The 22,847-nt window shown below is 42.2% G+C and overlaps 1 protein-coding gene across 2 annotated transcripts in view; it reads left to right on the forward strand.

Annotated features, from left to right (window-relative positions):
• GPM6A (glycoprotein M6A) overlaps positions 1 to 22,847 on the forward strand; it is a 224,098-nt gene that overhangs the window by 181,187 nt on the left and 20,064 nt on the right. For both annotated transcript variants that reach the window (XM_069977799.1, XM_069977798.1), the window contains exons 2-3: positions 1,396 to 1,588; positions 20,043 to 20,199. In XM_069977799.1, coding sequence (XP_069833900.1) covers positions 1,396 to 1,588; positions 20,043 to 20,199 — 350 coding nt within the window. The remainder of the gene's footprint in view (positions 1 to 1,395; positions 1,589 to 20,042; positions 20,200 to 22,847) is intronic.

Raw genomic sequence — 22,847 nt, forward strand, 5'->3', positions numbered from 1 at the left:
TACACTGCTTGATACATGTCCCCCTAAGTGTATATGTTTATTTAATGTTGAACGATCAATGACTGTTGGTGACATACATTTTATTAACATGGCAGAGTCTACATTATCTTCTATTGGTGTACTGTATGTCAAGCCAGTCGAGAAGTTTTAAGGAAGGGGACATCTGTGCATGTTTCTAAAGTTCAACACACGTGAGTTGCGTATTGTTCAGCAAGTACTATAAACCAAATAAGCTGCCACTATGCAACAACTGTGTGTAATCAAGTGATTTTTTTTTAAGGGTACAAACCCACTTGCCGGATCCGCAGTGAGTTCCTTGCTGCGTTTTTGCAGCGAGACTCACCTGTGGATCCTGGCCCTATACTTTCAATGACAGACAAACACGCAGCAGGGATGTACATCCCTGCTGCGAGTTTGTCTGTAACCCGCCCCCTTAATCCCACGACTGCCGGAGCTGATACTTTAACTGATCAGTTGAAGTATATGCTCCAGCCAGCGGGCCGCCCGCAGCCCCGGCCACCTGATCGCCCCCCCCCCCCTGCAGCCCCGACCGCTCACCTGCAGGCCCGGCCGACCGATGCCCCCCCCCACCCCGCAGCCCCAATCACTCACCTGAAGCCCCGGCCGCCCGATCCCCCCCCCCCCGCAGCCCCAATCGCCCACCTGCAGCCCCGGCCGCCCGATCGCCCGATTGCCCCCCCCAGCCCCGATCGCTGTACATCCCTGCTGCGTGTTTGTTTGTCATTGAAAGTATAGGGCCGGGACCTGCAGTGCGTCTCGTTGCAAAAACACAGCAAGGAACTTACTGCGGATCTGGCAAGTGGGTTTGTACCCTTAGGGTACAAACCCACTTGACGTATTTGCTGCGTGAATCAGTCTTAAAAATAAGCAGGCAAAACGCAGATTGGCTTTATACAATTGTTCTGCGTTAAAATACGCAATTGCGTATTTTTGAAGCGTGAAGCTTGTTGTTAGCAAAGCATCAGTTGTTAACAACCTGTGCGAAAAACGCATGTAGCTTCACGCTTCAAAAATACGCAATTGCGTATTTTAACGCAGAACAATTGTATAAAGCCAACCTGCGTTTTGCCTGCTTATTTTTAAGACTGATTCACGCAGCAAATACGTCAAGTGGGTTTGTACCCTACAAGATTATTTTAACAGTTTATATCATGAACTAATAAATCTCATTTGTGATTATTATATATTAGTGAGTTGTGTTTTTTCTCATTGGTGGTCAGCAAGTACTGTAGATAAAGTAAACAATATGAAGGTAAAAATAAGGATCAATAAAACATATTTTCTTTGTCTGTGATATTTACACTTTTGTCTACTTTTAGATTTATATTTTCATTAATGTCAACTTCACCTTGTATCTCCCTGTTTTGTTTGAAGGTTGCTTCGAATGCTGCATAAAATGCCTTGGGGGGATTCCATATGCATCATTGATTGCTACTATCCTGCTCTATGCCGGGGTTGCACTGTTCTGTGGCTGTGGTCACGAGGCTCTATCAGGCACTGTCAACATTCTGCAGACCTATTTTGAAATGGCAAGAACTGCTGGGGACACACTTGACGTCTTTACCATGTGAGTCATCATACTATCAAAATGTTACAAATGTAGAAGTTTCATAAATGCAGAGATTGTGTAAGTTACAGATGGATGTTATATCAACCTATGCTTGTATGTATGCTTCTATTGCTTCAGTTATTATCACTGTGGAGCAATATTATAAGCTTTGCTGCACTGACACTGTGCTTATCCCTCCAGCATTGTATCTGTTCCCTTGAGTCAAAATAGAATAACAGGAAAGAGGTCAACTTTGGCATTCCCATACATACACGAAGAAACACGTCTGTGATACTGAACAGAGATTAGGTTGCATGACATTAAAACAAAATAGGTTGCTGTTTTCCAGGAAGAGCGCCACTCTTGCCCATGGGCACCTTATTTCTATTCACTTATGTGGATGACACGCAGAGTTTAGCACAGCCTGGCTGACACGAATGCAGCGCTTTTAAGAATAAAATAAAAAACAGAACCGCTTTCTAATCCCATGCAGACCCTTCAGAGTCCTTTGGTGCAGGTTTTTGAAAGAGTTTGGTACCAGTCAAGTCATTTTAATAAAGAAAATCCTGTTTGAATGCTTGCCCATTAATTTACATATATTATTCTTTTTGTCTATTGTGGTTTTTTTTTTAATCACAAGTAAAAAGAAAATACTGTTGGCTACATAATATTACTGAAGCTCTTGACATCAAGACATAATAAAGCTATGTTTAAACAATGTATAACACCTATGCTATGCAACGACATTCAGCAGGTTCCTGCAGCTGATACTGCTGTATCGGCTACATGAACTTTTTTTTTGTTAACATTCCTTCTAATTCTGCGTTCAGGAGTCCAAAGGGTGGTCCTACTCTATGTGTGTAAACATACTCAACTAGAAAAAGGCTGCAGAGACTGCTTAATGGACTCACTCTTTCATTAAAAGAAGTCCACCAATGTTTTTTTTTTCTTTGCCTGCCAGCAGAGGCAGGGGAAATCTTAATACAGAATCCTAACTTACAGTTACACATGCCCACGTCGCACTGCTACACTGGCCCCGAGACCCCAGCCGGAAGGCATTTTCTCCCGAGTCCTGATGATGTTACCAGAAGAGGGAAAATGCCTTTCTGGCTGATGGATTGTACGATCAGTCAATCAGTGACTGCAATGGGGCCGTGCCCTAGTCACTGATTCGCTGAGTGGGCAGTCAATTAACCGGGTCATGACATTGGTTGAAAGAAAATCCCAGAGCCCGCAGTGGTCTCGGAGCAGTGATCCAGCACTGGAGTTAAGCTTGTTCTTTATGTCCCCCTTGCCTTTTTTTTTTTTTTTTTTTTTTTTTTTAATGGCCCCTTGTCGGACTTTTCCTTTAACTTAGTGTGAAATGTTTTTAAAATTGATGCAATGCCATACTACATGTGCAATGTCCTGGCCCCTAGGGTCCACTCCGCAGTGTAGATGGTGCTAACAGGCAGGAACCGGGGCAGCTGTAGGGTATAGGGTTGTCACGGTGTAGGCACAAGGGTGATACAGCTGGAAACCGGACTCCTGACCATGCGGAAATACTGGGCATGCGATTCCTCGTTGTCCTTAGTCAGGGCACCAATTATCACACCAATGCCAAGGTTCAGAAACAACGGTAGTTGTATATTTAATTGTAACGGTGGTAACTAGTAGCAACAGTCTCTCCGGATGCAACCGGGTATAAGGCAGACTTGAATAAAGCAGGGTAATGGGTGATGCTGCAATAGGCTGTGAGAGTAGCGTGCTGAATGATGGGAGTAGTAGTGAAACTGAAGTTGAGATGCTGGGTGGAATGAGACTTGAATGAAATACTTGCTGTTGATGATTAGAGAAGGTGATGATGAGAGGAACTGGAGAATGACTGAAGAATCGACACCCAGATGAGAATCTTGAGACTTGAGACAGGAACACTGCCAGTGGACTGGAGCAGCAAAGCACACGCAGGCCTCTCTCTTAGCAGGGAGAGAGGACAAACACAGAACTTGTCTCCTGAAGGTGGAGGACAAGACTCGACTGAACAGGAACAGCAGAGCAACACACCCTATCCCCTCTGGGGCAGGAGATAGACTGAGGTAGAACAGGAAGTCACATGGTAAACCCCAGCCAAAGCTCGATGACCATTGGTGTTACCATGGAAGCAGGGCACAGTCACATGACATCCAGCCATTGCATCATCACACCATTAGGCATATACAGAGAAATATACATGAGAAGTACCATACTTGAACACTAGGGGGCGACATAATACCATTAGACACTGATACCTGAATATACATACAATAAATAAATGGAATAGCAGACCTGAATACTGAGAAGGGTAACACAATACACGCAGTTTGCAGTGGACCATAGCTTTCCAGAACAGAACTGGTTATAATAAAAGTGTGAGGATAAGGGCTGTTCTGGGACACTGCACATGTGTTTGGGCTGTCAGTAAAAGCCCAATAACTTATACTGCTTTCAATTTCTGACTCACATAGAAGTTACTTCCTCACATCATCCTAACTATCTCAACACTGCCCCTGCCAAGACAATTATCCATGCCACATTAAATTTTCTCCTTGATCACCATAAGTCACTACTACAAAAATTGACTCCGGTATGTGGACTGATTCCATTATGAAAAAAAACAGCCAGGCTGATTTCTGTCTGGTAGTTATACTATAGTGCCCATGCACAATGGAAACATCTCATCCAACTCCAGTGATTTCTGATCCATAGATAAATAGATCCATAGATAAATACATGCACACTTGGCCAAGCATGCATATTGATAGGAAAATGTTCTGAAATAAATAAATCAACTTATTTAAAAAACTCATATATATTCCTGTATTATCCCACTATAACCCACTGGTGCTCTTTTCTCAACATGTGATCCTCCCTTATTACTTTCTTTCAATCCCAGTTGCAGGACTTCTCTTAGGTTGTAAATAATAGATATCAGTCCATTAGACTTGCTCAAAACTCTCAGTTTTAAATGGACACAGTCATTACCAATAAGTAATGGTAAATCAGTAGGGGAGGTGATGTACTACTTTTTTGCAAATTACTTTGTTCATGTTTTTGCCTGTTTTTTATATGAAGTACAGTGCTATAAAATTTGCCACTAGATGTCTCACTTACTTGAAAACTGCAGTTAAGGCTCCATCACTAAGGCTATTTGGCTTTTATTAACAGCAAAAAAGATACCAAATGCTGTAAGTGATGTCAGTTACACAATTAGGCACTAAATTGACTGCTGAAGCTGCAGTCTGAAAATGAAAATTTTCATATTTTTTTTTTAAATGTCAGGAGAGGTACATTTAAGGTGTGTCATGAAAGTTCAGGTTTTTAAAAGAGATTAATGCTAAATAATGTTCTTTTGACTTCAACTATGCCCCATGACTAAAGCACAAATTGACCTGGTCACTGATATATTTTCTCCATTCCACTGTTAAAATAACATGCATCCTCATCGTCCTTTGTGGATCCATTGCCCCAGTGGGCTCTTTATTTTTCTAGGCCCCTATTACTATTTAGCTTATAATGTCAAGGGTGTAGCCAACACTGCTCTCCTGGACTTTAAACCTGAGTACCTTTTTAAAACTGGGGGCACTGGTGATGGCCCAGTTGACAGTATAGGATCTTATTAACATATCTGATTAACAGTACTGATTTTTGTGGGTCCCTATGTTCTTGGTTCATGCCTGTTCGTTTATACTCCTGTTGCCAACAAGTGCCTAGCATCCTGGATAAAATGCATCTTGTACCTCTTTAGTCTATCTTTTAATTCCATAGATATTTTAGGCTTTGTACACACTAGATGCCAACTTTTTCTGTCATTAAAGAGGCACTCCAGTATCAGAAACTGTGTATAATTTGTGTAATTCAGCCCTGACAGGAAGCTGAAAAGAGAACTATAAAATGTGAATTGTCTACAACTCCCAAGATCCTCCCTCTCCCTGTAGACAATGCATCATCCTCTGATTTCATGGGAAGGTTGGCTGGATCTCAAGGTTGGATTTAGCTTTGTGCAGGCCCTTGGGCGACAGAGCCTCAGCAGGCCCCTCATCCGTCCATCCATCCATCCATCCATCCATCCATCCACTATGCACCCATCATTCCATCATCCATTGACATACACAAACACACAAGCACACATTACTGACTGACTTATACTAAGACACTGACACACAGCACTTACAGTTCAGTCTTCTCCTCCTTCCTCTCTGTCGGACTGCTCTCCACACTGTAAGGTTGAGGACCTTTGGGTCATGTGGTCAGGTCCTTCACCCTTTTCTCTCTGTGTAGGTCCTGCTCCATCTTTTGTGTCTTCTGATGTTCAGCCCTTACCCTGCACTGCAGTGCGGGGGCTGAACATTAGAACACCAGCCTCTCTCCCTCTCTGGGCCCCTGGAGGCACTTAGGGACCTGGCACTTGCCCTGGTAAGCTCTGTGCTTATGCCGGCCATGCTGTTTCTTGTTTCTGTGCTCTCAAGTCCCCCAACCATACCCCCTAAGTAATGTTACCTACTGTGCCCACCCCTTCCTTCCAGCCTACATCACTATCTCCCTGTCATATACATTAAGGGAGAGTGGGGTGTGATTACAGCATGCTGCCTTGTAATGAATAATGCTAATAAAAGCAGGTGCAGATAGGAAATTAATGCAGCAGCATCCTCACTGATGCAATATTCTGCACTGAAATGAAATGTTCCGCAGCAGCTTTGAGTGGGAACTGAATCTTTCAATTTTTTCATATTTCCCAGTAATGGCCACCAAGGGGAGCTCCTGCAGGAAACTGCTGGTAAAAGTAACCTGAAATACGGCTTTTGAAAAAAGGGGCAGTCTTCTCTCAACTTCTGTGACATCATGCTCTTTTCACAGGAGAACAAAGAGGGGAAAGAAGCAGTGCCATCTGCACAGCAGAACACATACAACAAGCGTATCCCCAGCCAACTTCATAATACACCTTCGCTCTGCTCCAGATGTCTTGAAAATCTGGATACAGTTTTTCAAAACTTAACCCAAGACTGTATCCAACTTTTCCAGACACCCAGACTAGAGCTCAAAGGCAGCCAGCTCACAAGTCGACAGCCGCGCGAAGCACTTCACTACTACCATTAATTTGCTCCTCCCTGATGTACACTCAGGGAGCTCATACATGCACACTCATACAGGCAGCTCATACATGCACACTCATACAGGTAGCTTATACATATACAGCCATACAGACAGATCATACATGCACAGTCATACAGGCAGCAGATACTGTCAGCTCATACAGATAGGTGGATCTTCTGAAAGCAAGTATCCTGACAGATGCTCCCGGCTGTCCACAGCTACCCTCAGATCTCTGTCCTCATGCAGCTCTCCGCTCAGGCTCCAGTAGCCGCTGACCATACTACATACTTCAGCTGCTGTAGAACCCCATACTATACACCTCAGCTGCCACTGCAGATCTTCATCATGCACACCTCAGCTGCTGAAGGACATCATAATACACCTCAGTTGGTGCAGAACCCCATACCACACACCCCAGCTGCTGCAGAACCTCATCATACCTCAGCTGCTACAAAACCTCATCATACTGCTTAGCTGCTGCAGAACCTCAGTTGCCGCAGAACCCTATAATACAACTCAGCTGCTGCAGAACCTCATCATACACCTCAGCTGCTGCAGAACCTCATATCACACACCTCAGCTGCTTCAGAACTTCATTGTACACCTTAGCTGCTGCAGAACCCCATACCACACACCACAGCTTCTGCAGAAGCTCATCATACGCCTCAGCTGCTGCATAACCCCACACTACACCCTCAGCCAGTGTTGGACTGGGGTACCTTGGGCCCACCAGGGAATTTAATTTTAGGGGCCCACCCTACATATACCAGATATAACCAGCATCAAACATTTCACATTACTATAGCAACTTTGCACAGAGCTGTGTATGTGACCAGCGATGCTGGCTCACTGCTAGTAACTGGTTAGTCACTGCAAACTGCATAGTGTGCCACTTAACTTAAAAGTAGAAGTGTCATGGAACAAATCTCAGGCAGAAAGGGGGGGGGGGTGCAGGAACATAATAACAAAAGTATACTTACCTGTTGCTGTGCCCTTGTAGCGCTTCCTTAAAGATATCTGACAGAAACCGGCCTCCTGCAGCTCCTCCAGGTGCAACGTCACATACTCGCCCGCTCAGCCAATCAGTGGCTATAACAGGACACCGCTGCAGTCACTTACTGGCTGAGCAGGATATCCATTAGCCGCCCTGTGACATTGCAGCTGGAGGAGCCAGGGCTGAGATGTACACCGAACCCGGGCAAAAATGACTTCTGGCAGCTGTGAGAGAGACCCGAGAGCAGCGCTATGGGGCACAGGGACTGGTAAGTATACTCTTTCAATTATCTTCATGCACTCCCTTGCCTGTCTGTCATTTGTTAGTTTCACAAGACTCCTCCTTTAGGGAATATGTCAGTCCCCAGCAGGTTTAGGTATGGGAGGGGGAGCTACAAGTTACTGAACATAATGTGTAGATACATATAACATACAAATATGCACAATATATACAAACAAAAACAGTACAGATATATAAAAAAAAATGCACATTAGTTATGTGCATACACAGTACACACACACACCCATGTACATCAAATCCTTAGGGATTTAATCAAATTCCTGATTTTATAATTTCCCTGCCACATATATATGATGTATATTTATGGTGGTGTCCATGTTGGTGTGACCCTGTTGCTTGGAAAAAAACTTTTGACAAACCTTGCAGATGTAGGTATTAACCTTGCGATGCATCTGTTTTCTTCAAGATTTGAATGCCCCTTTAATCCCGGGATATGCACATACATGCAGGAGTTCTACTATCCACTGCTCCATCCTACTTCCGCTCATTGTGCAAGTGATAGATTTGTGTAGCAGGCAGATGTCCGTCTTTATAACTCCGCAATATGTGATGGATCCCCAAATCCCATGCATAATAAGTTAAACCAAAGATTGTGACACAACACGACACAACACGTTGTAATCAGGTGTCAAAGGGTCCCAATTTTATTTAAAATTACATTACACTGAAAATGGCAGACCCCCAACCCACGAAGAGCCACCCTCCTGCACTCAGGCGAGGAAAAAACCCCTGTGGGGGAAACCTCGAGGGAGCCATGGCTGGAGAGTTGCCCCACCCCTGGGCTTGGAGGATAATACCATACTATAAATATAATGAACAGGATGTGAGAGAGAGATCTGGCTGCAATAGCTGTCACCTTATTGATGGCTAGGCGGCTGTATCTCTTCTCCTTCACAGATCCAGGTCCACTTCTCAAGAAGATGTAGACTTGATAAAAGGGTAGTCTAAAGCAGACCACCCCTTTTCCCTGCTAGAACCTCCAAATTACATCAAGGGTAGGGGGCAGTAATCAAGCTCAAGGTCCTCTGGTTATCCAAGATGGCACTGATCAGGGCACGGTGCATTGCTTTATGGAACATTTTTTATGACATAAGAGCTTGTCATCACAGTCCATGGTGAAGCATTAGCCCATTAATGACTGGTGATGCACTTTACTGCAGTGGTCACTAAACAGACTTGTGACCAAGCAAACAGCTTATGGTTAGGCCACACTAAGAATAATAAATAATATGGTTTGATGTGGCCCATAGCAACCAATCACAGCTCAGCTTTTGTTTTGCAAAATAAAAGCTGGGCTGTAGTTGGTTGCCATGCACAACTTAGGCAGTCTAACTTGCCCATAGCAACCAATCAAAGCTCAGCTTTAATTTTATAAGAGCGTGTTAAGATATGAAAGGTGAGCTGCGATTGGTTGCTATAGGCAAATGGCAGGTTTATAAAGCTGCTCCATTGCTGTAAAGTTTATGATGATGATGACGACTTAAAACACATGACATCAAGCTTCCCCATAATGCTTTGCAATCAGCCCTTCCTCCATACCTCCCAATTTTTTGGAGGGAAACTTGTGGTTCACAGACATTTCTATACACTACAATTCCCAGCATTTCCTGTCACTCAGTTTAGAATCCACTGGTATACGGTATATATGGCGAATTTGTTAACATGAAGGAGACTGCTGACAATCTGATGTAATTGCATGTTGAAAGGGCTGCCAAAGAGTTATATTAATAAAGCTGGTGAAATGAATAGACAAGGAGGGGATCCATACCTGGATATTTATGATACAATTTGGTTGGTGAACTCCCAAGTCCCAAATAAGTTCACCAATCAAAATGCATGTTAAAATGCAACAGATATACGCATTGTGTGAACACAGCCTTCTTCCAGAAAGATAACTCTATAGTGTAGCTTTTCCTTAATAATATCACGTACTGCAACGTCACATAATGCAACGTCACGTACTGGCTGATGCAGTATCGGACTGGGGTACCTTGGGCTCACCAGGGAATTTTATTTTAGGGGCCCACATTACATATACTAGATATAACCAGTTCCAAACCTTTCACATTACTATAGCAACTTTGCACGAAGCTGTATATGTGAATGGCGATGCTAGCTCACTGCTAGTAACTTGTCATTCACTCTATGCAAACGGCATAGCGTGCCACTTAAGTTTGTTGATATAATAATATATAATAAGATGAATATATAATAAGATGAAACCCCAGGTTACTATATAGAGGTGCGTGTGCAGCAGTGTTGGGGGATTATATGTCATCCTGGAGCTTCTAAACAGGAAGGCCCAGCTCCTAATTAGGGGCCCACCAAGGGGTAGGGCCCACTGGGAGATTCCCCTGCTCCCCTCTGGGCCAGTCCGAGCCTGCCCTCGGCTCCTGCAGAACCTCATACAACACACCTCAGCTGCTGCAGAACCTCATCATACACCTCAGCTGCTGCTAATTGTCTGGGAGTTGGAATGAAAATATTTGGCCGGTCATTGGTAAAACACATCTATATCATATTACCCTTGCATTATATATATATATATATATATATATATATATATATATATATATATATATATATATATATATACAGATACAGTGCAGTAGCCATAGGCAGTATCCTAACATTGGGAAAGAAGGGGTTAACACACTGACAACTTTTATCGCTATTACTCCGGTCAGTGTGACACTTTTTTTTTTATCTCCCCAGGCTGAAATCCCCCTGTCCCAGCATGAACTACTCTATGGGGGACATTTATTAAGTCCAGCGTTGCCGGGCTTAAAAATGTCCCTGCATCGCCAACACTTTGCTGATTAAGGCCCCATTCACGCGTCAATGGCAATTTTCCTGTCAGGAAATCCTGTTAAGGAGGCCTCAAAAGGCTTCAGGAAACCATCAGTAGTGTCTTCAGGATTTCCTGATGCGCATCAGGAAAGTATCAGGAAAGCATCAGGTTTCCTGAGCTCCTATAGACTTCTATGGCGGGCACCCGTTCAGGAAATCCTGATGAAAATTGGACAGGTTCTATAATTTCCTGACCCATTTTCCTGAATGGACACCCTTCAGGATAAATTCCCGAAGGCTGTCAGTGTTCAATTAAACCCTATGGGTTAGGAAATCCTGACAGGAATTTCTGATAAGAAAAACGGACAGATTTTTCTGAAGTGTGAAGGGGGCCTTATGTAGAGGCGCACTACCTCTACATAAATCCCGTGTGCACAAGTGTGGCTGGCATCCTTAGGTTCCCTTATTTTTCGGCGTGAAAAATGATAAATTAAGCGGACCCAGAGTCCAACAACCTCCCCCCCACCACCCCTTTCCTGCTCCCCTGACGCAGCGGGTGGAAAATGTCCTGATGCAGAAGTTTATTCGCTGAACGGCTATTTGCGAATAAATTTATTCGCATCTGACCACTTTCCGACAACCCCCCCCCCCCCCCAACACTACCTTTTTAGGATGATAAATGTTCCACTATGTCTTTGAGCATCCCCTCCCTCATGCTGGGCTCCTTATCAGATCGGTCACAGCCGAGCAGGAGGGGGAGGAGAAGGAGAGCACGGCTACCTGCTGAGGTCAATGCTGGGCACAGTGCACCTTCTCTGGCGGCTCCAGAAGTATGGCGTCTGGCTCCCTCTTCAGCTCCATGTGTGCTGTGAGCTGCACATGTCAGCTCTCAGCTACATTGACGGGACGGGTGCCGTCCATTGACTCCTATGTACTGAGGGCTGACATAAAGCAACTGTGTATGTGTTGTGCAGGGAGACATACACAGATGCCATTGCAAATGGCAGCCCCCAGTGCAGCACATTATTGTTAATTTTACTAAACACAAAAACAGAAATCAAAGTCTAACTATTTTGAAAGATATTATGAAATGAAACAACAACAATAATAATAATAATAATAATAATTGACACATTCCCTTTAAGCAACTTTTTAACCAGGTAGTACAAAATACAGAACAAAGACGAGTAAAACAAATGGATTTTAGGCAGTTTCAGAACTGAGCAGACAGGTATGCAATGCTATATGCTTCTTATTTTTTTAACCTGATGTCAGAGTGTCCCTTTAAGCTCAAGTCCTATTACACCCTACAATGAAATACAATACAATATGATACTGTTTACAAATAGTGCATGATCACTATAAAGATAAGAAATCTTGCATTTTCATTCTCTTTTCATTGAAAACAGAAGACATTTTAAAAAAAAAATAATATGTTGTGTGAACATGGCCTAAAATTAAGGCTATGTTCACAGTTTTTAAGAGACCGTCCATTCCGTGACCCGGCCGGGTCATGGAACAGCCGGTCTCTGCAAAGATCATCCTGGCCGGTACTTAAGTACCGGCCGGATGATCTTTTTGGCCGTAGTATTCTGATGCGGGCGTATCAGAACTCTCCATAGGACACAATGAAGCAAGCGGCCGCAGGACACAATGAATTGCGGCCGCAGAAAACTGACATGTCAGTTCTCTGCGGCGCCGCATGGAATCCTGGCCCGAGCGTATACGATGTGTATACGCTCCGGCCGGGATCCCATTGGAAACAAGGCAGTGTCTTACAGCGCACAAAGTACGGCCGTTGTTGCCAATGGCAACAACAGCCGTACTTTTACGCTGTGTGAACATAGCCTAAATATATATTTATTTAATCCTACAAAATGTAAAGGTTAGAGCTACACAGATTCTTAGACACATGATACATTGGCACAGATCACAGTGTTGCCTGCATACATTGCAGCTAATTAAAATGTATGTGGTTGTGGTTTATACACCGATTACAGCTACTACAGTTTAACACTCTTAGGAAATCTAAACATAGATGACTGTGGGTTTGTGGTCACAGCCACTTGGATGTGGCAATGTTAGTACATTTGCTTTCACTGCTTGAGATGGCATTGGGATTTTTCGCCATACAATGTGTGTTGCGGCCAAACCCCTAACCAAATTTTTACATACCTACATAGTTAGTACAGTTGAAAAAAGACACATGTCAAGTTCAACTAAGGAAGGGATGGATGAAGGGAGGAAGTGGGTGATAGGTAGATTCTATACCTATGCATTTGCATATGCATTTGTTTTGTTACACAAATGGTTTGTATATTTACCAATATGTTGAAATGCTTCTTATTTTATTAAAGGGATACTCCAGCGGGGGGGCACTTTTTTGCTGGGAACGGGGAGGAGGTGGCCTAGGGAAAAGACGTCCACTCACCTCCCCGGTTCCGGTGCCATGTTCCCGGCCGCTTCCGGGTGTCTGACGCGGGCCCAAGACGTGACTTCTCCGGTCCGCTCAGCCACTCAGTGAAGGAAGCGGGATCTGAGCTGACTTGAAACGAATCCCGCCTCCCGATCCCGAGTGGCTGAGCGGGCCTGAGCGTCAGACGCCCGGAAGCCGCTGGGCACCGGAGTGCCGCAATGCGGGTCCCAGCACAAAAGTGCCCCCCCGCTGGGGTACCCCTTTAAATGTAGAGCCTTCTGTTCAAAACCATGATGGATGATAAGTGTAATACAGCAGAGTTCTTAGAAAAAACTTTGCCTACTTCAAATATTTGTATATAGATATACAGTGGTGCCTTGGTTTATAAGCATAATTTGTTCAGGGACCGTGCTTGTAATCGAAATTCACTCTTAAACCAAAGCAAATTTTCCCATAAGGAATAATTTGAAATGCAGACAATTGGTTCCACACCCCAAAATAATGATTTTTTATTCTGAATAACATGTAAAACAAATGAAACAAACAATGAGAAACAGCTGAATATGTGATATTATAAGTTACTGTACAGTATAGCAATCAGCATGTGGAGTATAATGAATAGTAACTGCATAAACCTGAAAAACAACAGCAGTTTGTAGATGCAGGATGGAAGTGCAGATCCCCATAATGCAGTAGCGTAGTACAACAGGCTAGAATAGAAAAGCAGGGCTGCTGTCAAAGGTCTGTGTGGTCACATGACAACAATGAAGAAGGGGCGTGTGTTCAGCATGGACCAATCAGGACTGAGAGAGACTGCAGGGAGCATGAAGGAATGACCAGGGCAGATGTGGGCACATACATGCAGTGCTCTCTGTCCAGAGAGAGAGAGGTGTTACAGCTATGAACAGATTTCCCCCACAGTCCTGTCCCTTGATGCAAGCCCCAGCTTGAAGTGGATCTGCTATGATTAGGAAGGCGAGGGAGACTTCCTGTGTCAGAGTACAGGGCTGTAGACCCCGCTATGCAGACCATGCCCCTCCCCCACTCGCCCTCCCACGGAGTACAGGGAGCTCTTAAACCAAAACAATTCTCTTAAACCAAGTCACAATTTTGAAAAACTGTGAGCTCATAAACCAAAACACTCTTAAACTAAGTTACACATAAACCAAGGTACCACTGTATGTGATTTCTGTACTAAATTTAAGTCATATTGAAAACAAACGCTCTTTGTTGAAAGTGAAAACCCTAAGGGACCTGATGTCCCCAAATCAACTCCTATTGCAGACTGCACTTGAAGCACTGTATGTCTGTTCAATGTTTTCAGTCATGCAGTTTATGATCCATCTATGCATTTAACCATTGTTCTGGTCTTCTTTTACTCTTATCTGTATTTATTATATAAGAATAATTACATATGTATATATAATAGCTATTTAAAGATTAAGGCTAGTTTCATATAATGCTTTGGCCTTCCATTGGCCATATGTGTCAGCAATAAAGATGAGCGCAACTTGAGCATACTCAAGTTTGATCATTTGGCATTTGAATACCAGTGGCTCAAGAAGCTTTAGGTAGTCCTGGAAAAATGGACCTTAGGGGATCCCAGAACATTCATATACCGAACAATTGGACCCAGGCATGCACAAGTGGAACTCACCTCTAGTCACCAACCTGCAAAAATCATCTGCCGATAGGTACATGCTTTGAGGGCAACAGCCATGTGTACTTCAGTGGCCTGAACGTAGTCAGCTAGTGACTGTGTTTGGGTCATGTCCACATATACACGTTTATACTGAGACTCAAAAGCGTGGTCTGCTGGATATAAGGACATGACTTAAAGTTGGTTTTGAAAATCCAGCAGCCGAAAGGGGGGAATTTAATAACAAGTACAAACTTACCTCTCCCCGTGCTCGTGGTGAACACCTTGAGGGGGAAAATGCCTGTCCCGGCTGATGGACTGGCCATCAGCCAGGTTGTAATGTGTCAGTGCTGAAGATGCCGGAGCCAGCATCCTAAAGCTGGTCCCACTACTCAACGCGGGCATGGGGAGAGGTGAGTTTGTACTCCTGATCATATTCCCCTCTGCCCCTGCCAGATTTTAAAGATGGTCAGTGTGATAAACTAGTGTTTGGTTTAAATTAGACAGTGCAAACTTACATAGTTAATACGTTTGAAAAAAGACACTTTGACTAAGTAAGTATATAGGTGCACCAAACCCCTCAAACACCATAGACCACAAGTTAGCACTGTTTAGAAGATAGTTTTTAGTAATCTGGACTAATATCCTCTGGAATGCAGGATATTAAAGTGAATGATGCCTAATAGAAGCCCTATAGCTAATGGTTCGTTTACACAGAGAGATTTATCTGACAGATTTTTTTAAGCCAAAGCCAGGAACAGACTATAAACAAGGAACAAGGAAAGGCTGAGATTTTGCCTGTTTTCAGATCCATTCCTGGCTTTGGCTTCAAAAATCTGTCAGATAAATCTCTGTGTAAAGGCACCATTAGGCTTGCGAGGTTTTGTTGACTAGATTATTGGTTCCACTAAGTTAAAAACCTTTAATAAATGTAACATTTGTGGGCAATCTACAGGGGTTATCTGCCTTTTGCAATATGTTTTTGATGCCCCCAGATAGTGTCCATGCTGAAGTCCTGGTGCTGGGATCACAAACATCTGCTGTAATCTTCAGAGAAACCAGCAGCAAGCATTTAGCATTACCCAATAAAGCATTACAATGCACAAAGTACCTCCCAACATTGGAATCTCCATCTGCAGAATAAATTGTAAGCCCTCTTCCTTTTCCACTTAAAGTCTTCCTAAAGTAATGATAGTTTGTGTAATGTATAATAAAGCTGCATATTGCATTAAGCATTTTTTCCAATAAGTGCAATAATATTTTTCTTACCACTCGCATAAATTAGCACCATCCCAAGAGGGTATATGATGAGATGAAGGGAATGGATGCTTAAAATGTACTATATGCATTACTAACACTCCTGAGACAAGTGGTTGGAATCCATTCTTCCTTCTGGAGTTTTAGATATGAATATGTAGGGCAGGAGAGACTAGAGAGAAAGTGTAATAGCAAAAGAACAATTGTTTAATAAAACAATACAGAAAGGCAGCAATAAGGTTTTCATGTCATTTTAATTGTCTTCTTACAAATAGTAAAAGTAAATGTGTAAAAGCCCTTATACACAGGCTGTGTAAAGATATGCCAATTTCGATAAATCCCCTCCCCCCCCCGAAAAAAAACAAACAAACAAAAAAAGCATCTATTTTTTATAAACACACCTTTAGGCTATGTTCACACTACGTATCTTTCCGGTAGTGTGAACCGCGAATATACGCACGTAGTTTTGAGGTTGATGCGTTTTCTTGAAAGTATACGATATACGGCCGCACAATGCACACTACGTATGCGCTTACGGCCAGATCGTATGCGGCACCGTGAAAAATGAACAAGACCATTGTTTGAGGACAGAAATGTTCCAACTCACGGCCGTGGATTTCCATGCGGTCCAGTACGGAATACTTATTTCAGCCAAATTGAACGTGATTTTTAGATCCAAAAGGTTCTGTTAGTTTTATTGGGCTGGGCGAAGATTTCCAAGTCAATGACCTGTTTCAGATCGCTTCGAATCAAGCTATGGAAGCATAACTCTACTACGGGGCTTATGTTCGCGGTTCGTCCGCATGTTCGCAATCCGGCCGCATGTCTATTTTTCCCACGCAGCCGCACATGTACGGCTGCGTACGAACTACGGCTGGACTCCTATGTAGTGTAAACATAGCCTTAATGATAGATATTAACATAAATGGTTGATTCCAACCAATGGCTTTCTGCTTCATTAGCCTGAACACATTATTTCAATTGTATTAAAGGAGAAGTCTGGCAAAATATTTTATTAAAGTATTGTATTCCCCCCAAAAGTTATACAAATCACAATATATACTTACTTCCTATACTTAGGAAATGCCTAAAAGTGTTTTTTTTCCCTGCACTTATTACTGCATCAAGGCTTTACTTCCTGGATAAAATGGTGATGTCCCGAACCCGACTCCCAGAGCTGTGCTGGCTGTGGCTGCTGGAGAGGATGATCGTGTCGAGTCGGGTTGTGACATCACTATTTTATCCAGGAAGTGAAGCCTTGATGCAGTAGTAAGTGCAGGGAAAAAAGCACTTTATAAACATTTCCCGTAATAAGTGTATATTGGGGATTTGTATAACTTTTGGGGGGCAATACAATACTCTAATAAAAATTTTCGTCTGACTACTCCTTTAAAATATTTAGTTTATCTTTAAATATATTTTAGTTTATTGGCCTCCGACAGTTTTTGAAGCTGTCAAACATGATCATTTTGATTTTCTAAAACAGTTGTCATCTTATAGCGCTGTACAGAAAGGGCAGACAGGGTAATTGGTTTCAGGCAGGATCTAGAAAGAGGCCACAAACTTATTCCTAGTTGTGTGTAAGAGATGTATTTTTGTCTCTGTAAAAAATAAAATAAAATAAATAAATGTTTAGATGTGGCACTTGCTAAGTGCTTGAATAGAAGACATCAGGCACATTTCATATCTGTGATAGTTCGCACAGTTTGTATAGCACTTGGGCAAAGTTCGACTAAATTGTACCCATTGTATTTGGGGAGTCCTAAGCACATTCATGAAGATTCATTCTCTGAAAAACGTTAGCTAGTTACTTCTATGTTTGCCAGTTATATTTTGGCACATTATTGTATGCAGTGTAGAACTGGCATAGTGTGGGCACCCAGTGGAAATAATTCATTGGGTTTATTGTCATATCATTGATTTTTGGATCAATGACTAAGAAATGCCACTAGAATCATTCATTGTGTTTTAAGTAAGCTTTAAAACAGATTGGGAGGCATTTATTAAGTCCGGCGTTTTTTACGCCGGACGTAAAAATGCCCCCGCAGCTCCGGCGCTACGGAGATTTATGTAGAGGCGGACTGCCTCTACATAAATCCCGTGTGCGCCGTTGCGCACCGCCGAAAACCTACGCCAACTGAGGACTGGAGTAGGTTTTCGGCGTACATTTTGGCGGAACGGATGATAAATCGCGCGGACTCTGAGTCCGCGCCCTCCGTTCCGCCCACTTTCCGCCCCCTGGCGTACTCGGCGGAAAGTGCCGATTTGCGAATATTTTATTCGCAAATCGCCCATTTGCGTATTAAAAAAAACGCAAATCGGCACTTTCCGCCGAAAATCATCCGTTCGCCGGATGATACATGTGGCCCATTGTCTTTTGCTTGATCTTAAAGGCCCATTACTATGTCAGCGGCTGAATATCATTTGTTACTCTAGTGTGCTGTATATTCCATCTACATTACCTACGTATCTGACATTAGATAGTAGTTCAGGTAAATAATGGAAAAGATTGTCACATATTCCAAGGAAGACACTATTTTTTGCAAAAAAAAAAAAAACTGGCACAAAGGCCAACCCCTTAGAGTCTGGAGCTATTATAGGTTCATAGATATAATGTGATATATAGACCGAGAACAGTGTAATGTAAGTTTTTATTAATGCTCTGTTTGATATAATTAACAGTATTGATCCAGACCACAGACTGTATAGTCTCATATACACTTTGTTTTTCAGTTATCTACATCTCCCTCCTTCCACAAATCTTGTATTGCACTTGGATCCATCTTTGGGTTGCAGAGTTCAGGGGCAGGGATGCAAATGGAATAGGAGGCAAATCCTGTCTCCGGTGCAGACTGGTATTAAATGAGCTGCAGGAGTAATATCGCTCCAAGTTTATTTTTAAGTCTATGCTTTTATAATAAAGCCTCTGCCTCTCTTTGCCCCTTCCCCATGTCATTGGTGTGCCAATCAGCTTTTACCTCTGCATCTCCCCCTTCAGATTGCAGAGGTATACAACAAACTGGTGTAAAGTAGAGCTAGCTCAGTTGCCCTAGCAACCAATCAGATCCAACTTTTCATTCCTCACAGACGCTTTGGAAAATGAAAGGTGAAATCTGATTGGTTGCTAGGGGCAGCAGGGCCGATTCTACTTTACACCACTTTGATAAATCTCCCCCATAGACATTAGATATAGTGCACTGAGTTATGGAATTTCTTACGTTTTCGGTCCTTTATATCCCTGTTCATAATTTTCAGAAATAAATATTTTCTATTTTTCTTCTGTGCTCTTCCTTTACTGGGTTCTCTGACCAATTAACCGTCTTCCTTCTGCTGCCCCATTAGATGTCCCAATTACAATCTGAGGCAGATAGGCACATAACGTGACCGTCTCCTTTCCTTTGCTCTATCTCTTTTACTTACTGTGTAAATAAGAGAACCTTTTTACTAGTATCCTCTCCTAGGCACAAGGGCATAAACAAAAACATTTAAAGCACAACATACAGTATACTTTATAATGAAAGTCATTCAAAAGCTTGACTATACTAGTGACACTGTAATCCAAAGGCATAAGACATTGAAGTTCATCTTTCTGTATAGTCTGATGATCTCCTTCTCGTTAGCTTTTTGTAACTTCCTGTATCGGTGACCACTTCATCTATTCATACAAAGGGCATAGAAATTGCTATTTTCAGTACTTATTCTATGCACTAGAGTCGTCCTCCCATTTTATGGACAAAAAGTAGCTGAAGAGTGCGAATATGTGAAGAGGAAAAAAATAAATAACATTAAAGTCTCTTTTCCTGTTGTCTGAAATCATTAAGACCAAATCATTGTTGGTTTGTTATTTTTTCTTTTTTTGTTGTTGGTCGCTGCATACTGTTCAGCTTAATTGCATATACCATTAAGATAAAAGCATTTGCTATAAAATAAACATTAGAAATAATTCTGAAATCTTTGATCTCCTTAGGATTGATATATTCAAGTACGTCATCTATGGGATAGCAGCTGCCTTCTTTGTCTACGGAATTTTGCTGATGGTAGAAGGATTCTTTACAACTGGTGCCATTAAGGATCTCTATGGAGATTTTAAAATCACAACCTGTGGTAGATGTGTGAGCGCATGGGTATGTTACTACCTTGTTCTTTATATGTGAAATGTCTATATCTAAAGAAAAAAAAATATTTTTTTAAATCTGCTCTTCATTCTAGCTTTAGATAATTGAAAGTCTTGACATATTGTCATATTGTTGTTTATGTAATAGTCCTAGAGAACATCATAAATCTCACCAATACTTAAAAGGGTATGCTCATCTCAACAAACATATTTATACTTGTAGGGACCATTAAGTTACATAATATTCCAAATACAATCATTTAGCAAACTTGCTTCTTCCTCCTGATATGCTGCTCTTTACCTCCCATTGTTGAAAGCTCATTAGTTAGGTTGCCAACCGCCGCTCTGCTCTAAAAACAATGGTCTGTCAGTTTTTATATATATATATATATATATATATATATATATATATATATATATATATCCGGTTGTGAACAATGGGTTGAAAAAAAGCAGGTATATCAGGAGACTGAGGCAAATTTGCTAAATTAATGTATTTGCAAAAATATTTACATTGAAAGTCCCTACAAGTATAACTATGTAAGCTTAGATAGGAATGCCCCTTTAAGCACTGAGATGCTCCGAACTGTTATACTGTGTAAGGGTAGAAACACACACCGTATCCGCAGTGAATATCATGGTGCGAGTTCGCAGCGAAATCCACTGCGGATACCCTCTCTGTCAGTTTCAATGTGATTCTATACTCACAGTGGGATTGCCATCCTGCTGCGAGTATGTAAATGCCGGCCCCCTTAAACCACCACCGCCCGGACCGGACCTGATCCACGCTCCAGCTGTATCTGAGTCTCCCATAGGTCCCATGCAGCCAATCAGTGATTGTGAAAGGGCCATGCACTGATTGCTTTGGCGGGAACTATGGGAGCAAGAAGCCTTAGATGCAGCTCAAACGTACAGCAGGTTAAGTATGGTCCGGGTGGTGGTGGGTTAAGGGGGCTGGCATTTACATACTCATCCTGCTGCGAGTAGGAATCACATTGAAACTGACAGTGAAGGTATCCACAGCGGATTTCGCTGAGAACTCGCAACGTGAAACCAGCTGTGGATACAGTGTTTCTACCGTTATACATAAATTCCTTTACTGTTCTCTGTATACCTCTGATTTCGTTCTGAAACATACCATACAGAGTCTTTATCTCTTGTATTCAGTGTGATGAATATTACAAAGCAATTTTTCCCTTCAAGCATTGCTTCAGAGCATCATATGGCGGCACAGGTAGTGCCTACAGCATTTTATGCTAGCAGGGAATTTGCCTGAACACATAGGACATTTTCATATTAGACTGGACTTATGACAATTGTAAGCAGGCTATATTCCAAGGCTGTTTTCAGCTTAAGCAGCTGTTTTGTGGCCGAAACCACAATAGCTTGCATGCTTTCAATTGTACTGCAGCTAAAAGCAATTTAATTGTTAATAGCTATGTGGTATAGCAGCATAATGGCAATTTTACACAGAATACCACACAACCAAACTGCTTTTAGCTTTAGTGAATTTCAAGACTGCGCCAACTTTGATGTTGGCATTGTTTTTTTGGCCTGAAAAGTCACCACAATATGTGAACCCTGCCAAAAAAAAGAAAAAAAATTAAGCTAATTCAGACTCTTTTCACCACCGGTTGGGGTACAACCTATACTTTATATAAGATAGTTTTGTTTCTTTCTGCCATTTATTTAATCTGCTAACTGGGTTTTCAAAATAAGAAGTCATATAATTCAATGAAAATGTTTGCAATAAAAATTTAAGACAAACAGTATCTACTCTATATGTTGTATTCAACTAATTAAAGAAAAGGTGAAATCAACAATAGTCTTTACATAAGTCTTAACATTTTATAGAATGTAAAGTCTGTTTAACTCCCTTTTTATTGTTGGTTGTGCTGCCTCTTCGGGAATAGATCCAATAGTACATTACATCAGTTTACTGTCACCTCTGATCTCATGTTATTTGCTCTCTACTTCACTACTGCATAATGCATTTCCACAGCCTTTATCCATTTGGGTAGGGGAAAAGTTAAAGTTTGTGCCTTGGGATCCCAGCATGTGGCATTTTACCTCTTTGGATCCTTCATTTGTAATGAGCTAATCAACAGCTAATGGTGCGTTTACACAGAGAGATTTTTCTGACAGATTTCTGAAACCAAAGCCAGGAACAGACTATAAACAGGGTGCAGGTTATAAAGGAAAGACTGCGATTCCCTGTCTTTTCAAGTCCATTCCTGACTTTGGCTTCCAAAATTGGTCAGATAAATCTGCCTGTGTAGCACCATAAGGCTTTAGCTGTGTACTATATCAGCCATTGATTGGCAGATTGCAAATGCAGGATCCAAAGGAGGGTGAGTAACCCCCTACCTTTCAACATTTAAGCCATTGGGTGCCAGACTAAACAGAAATCGGGACGGCAGATGGATCAGACTGAATCAAGACAGCAGATCAACTGCAGTCTAGCACCTAGGTGGTTAAAAGGGAATGCATACTATATCTACTTATACTCCTGGGGGCTAGACTGTAAGCAGCTATCTGTACAAATAGTGCATTCTGCAAGGATGCTGCAAGGAGCAGAACATCTGTCAAAATGATAGGTATTCTGTTCCTCCTTTTTTTTATATTTTTGTATTTTGTATTTTTTAAATTTACTTTACA

This window comes from Dendropsophus ebraccatus, chromosome 7 (genome assembly GCF_027789765.1).
Source record: "Dendropsophus ebraccatus isolate aDenEbr1 chromosome 7, aDenEbr1.pat, whole genome shotgun sequence".
Taxonomy (NCBI): Eukaryota; Metazoa; Chordata; class Amphibia; order Anura; family Hylidae; genus Dendropsophus; species Dendropsophus ebraccatus.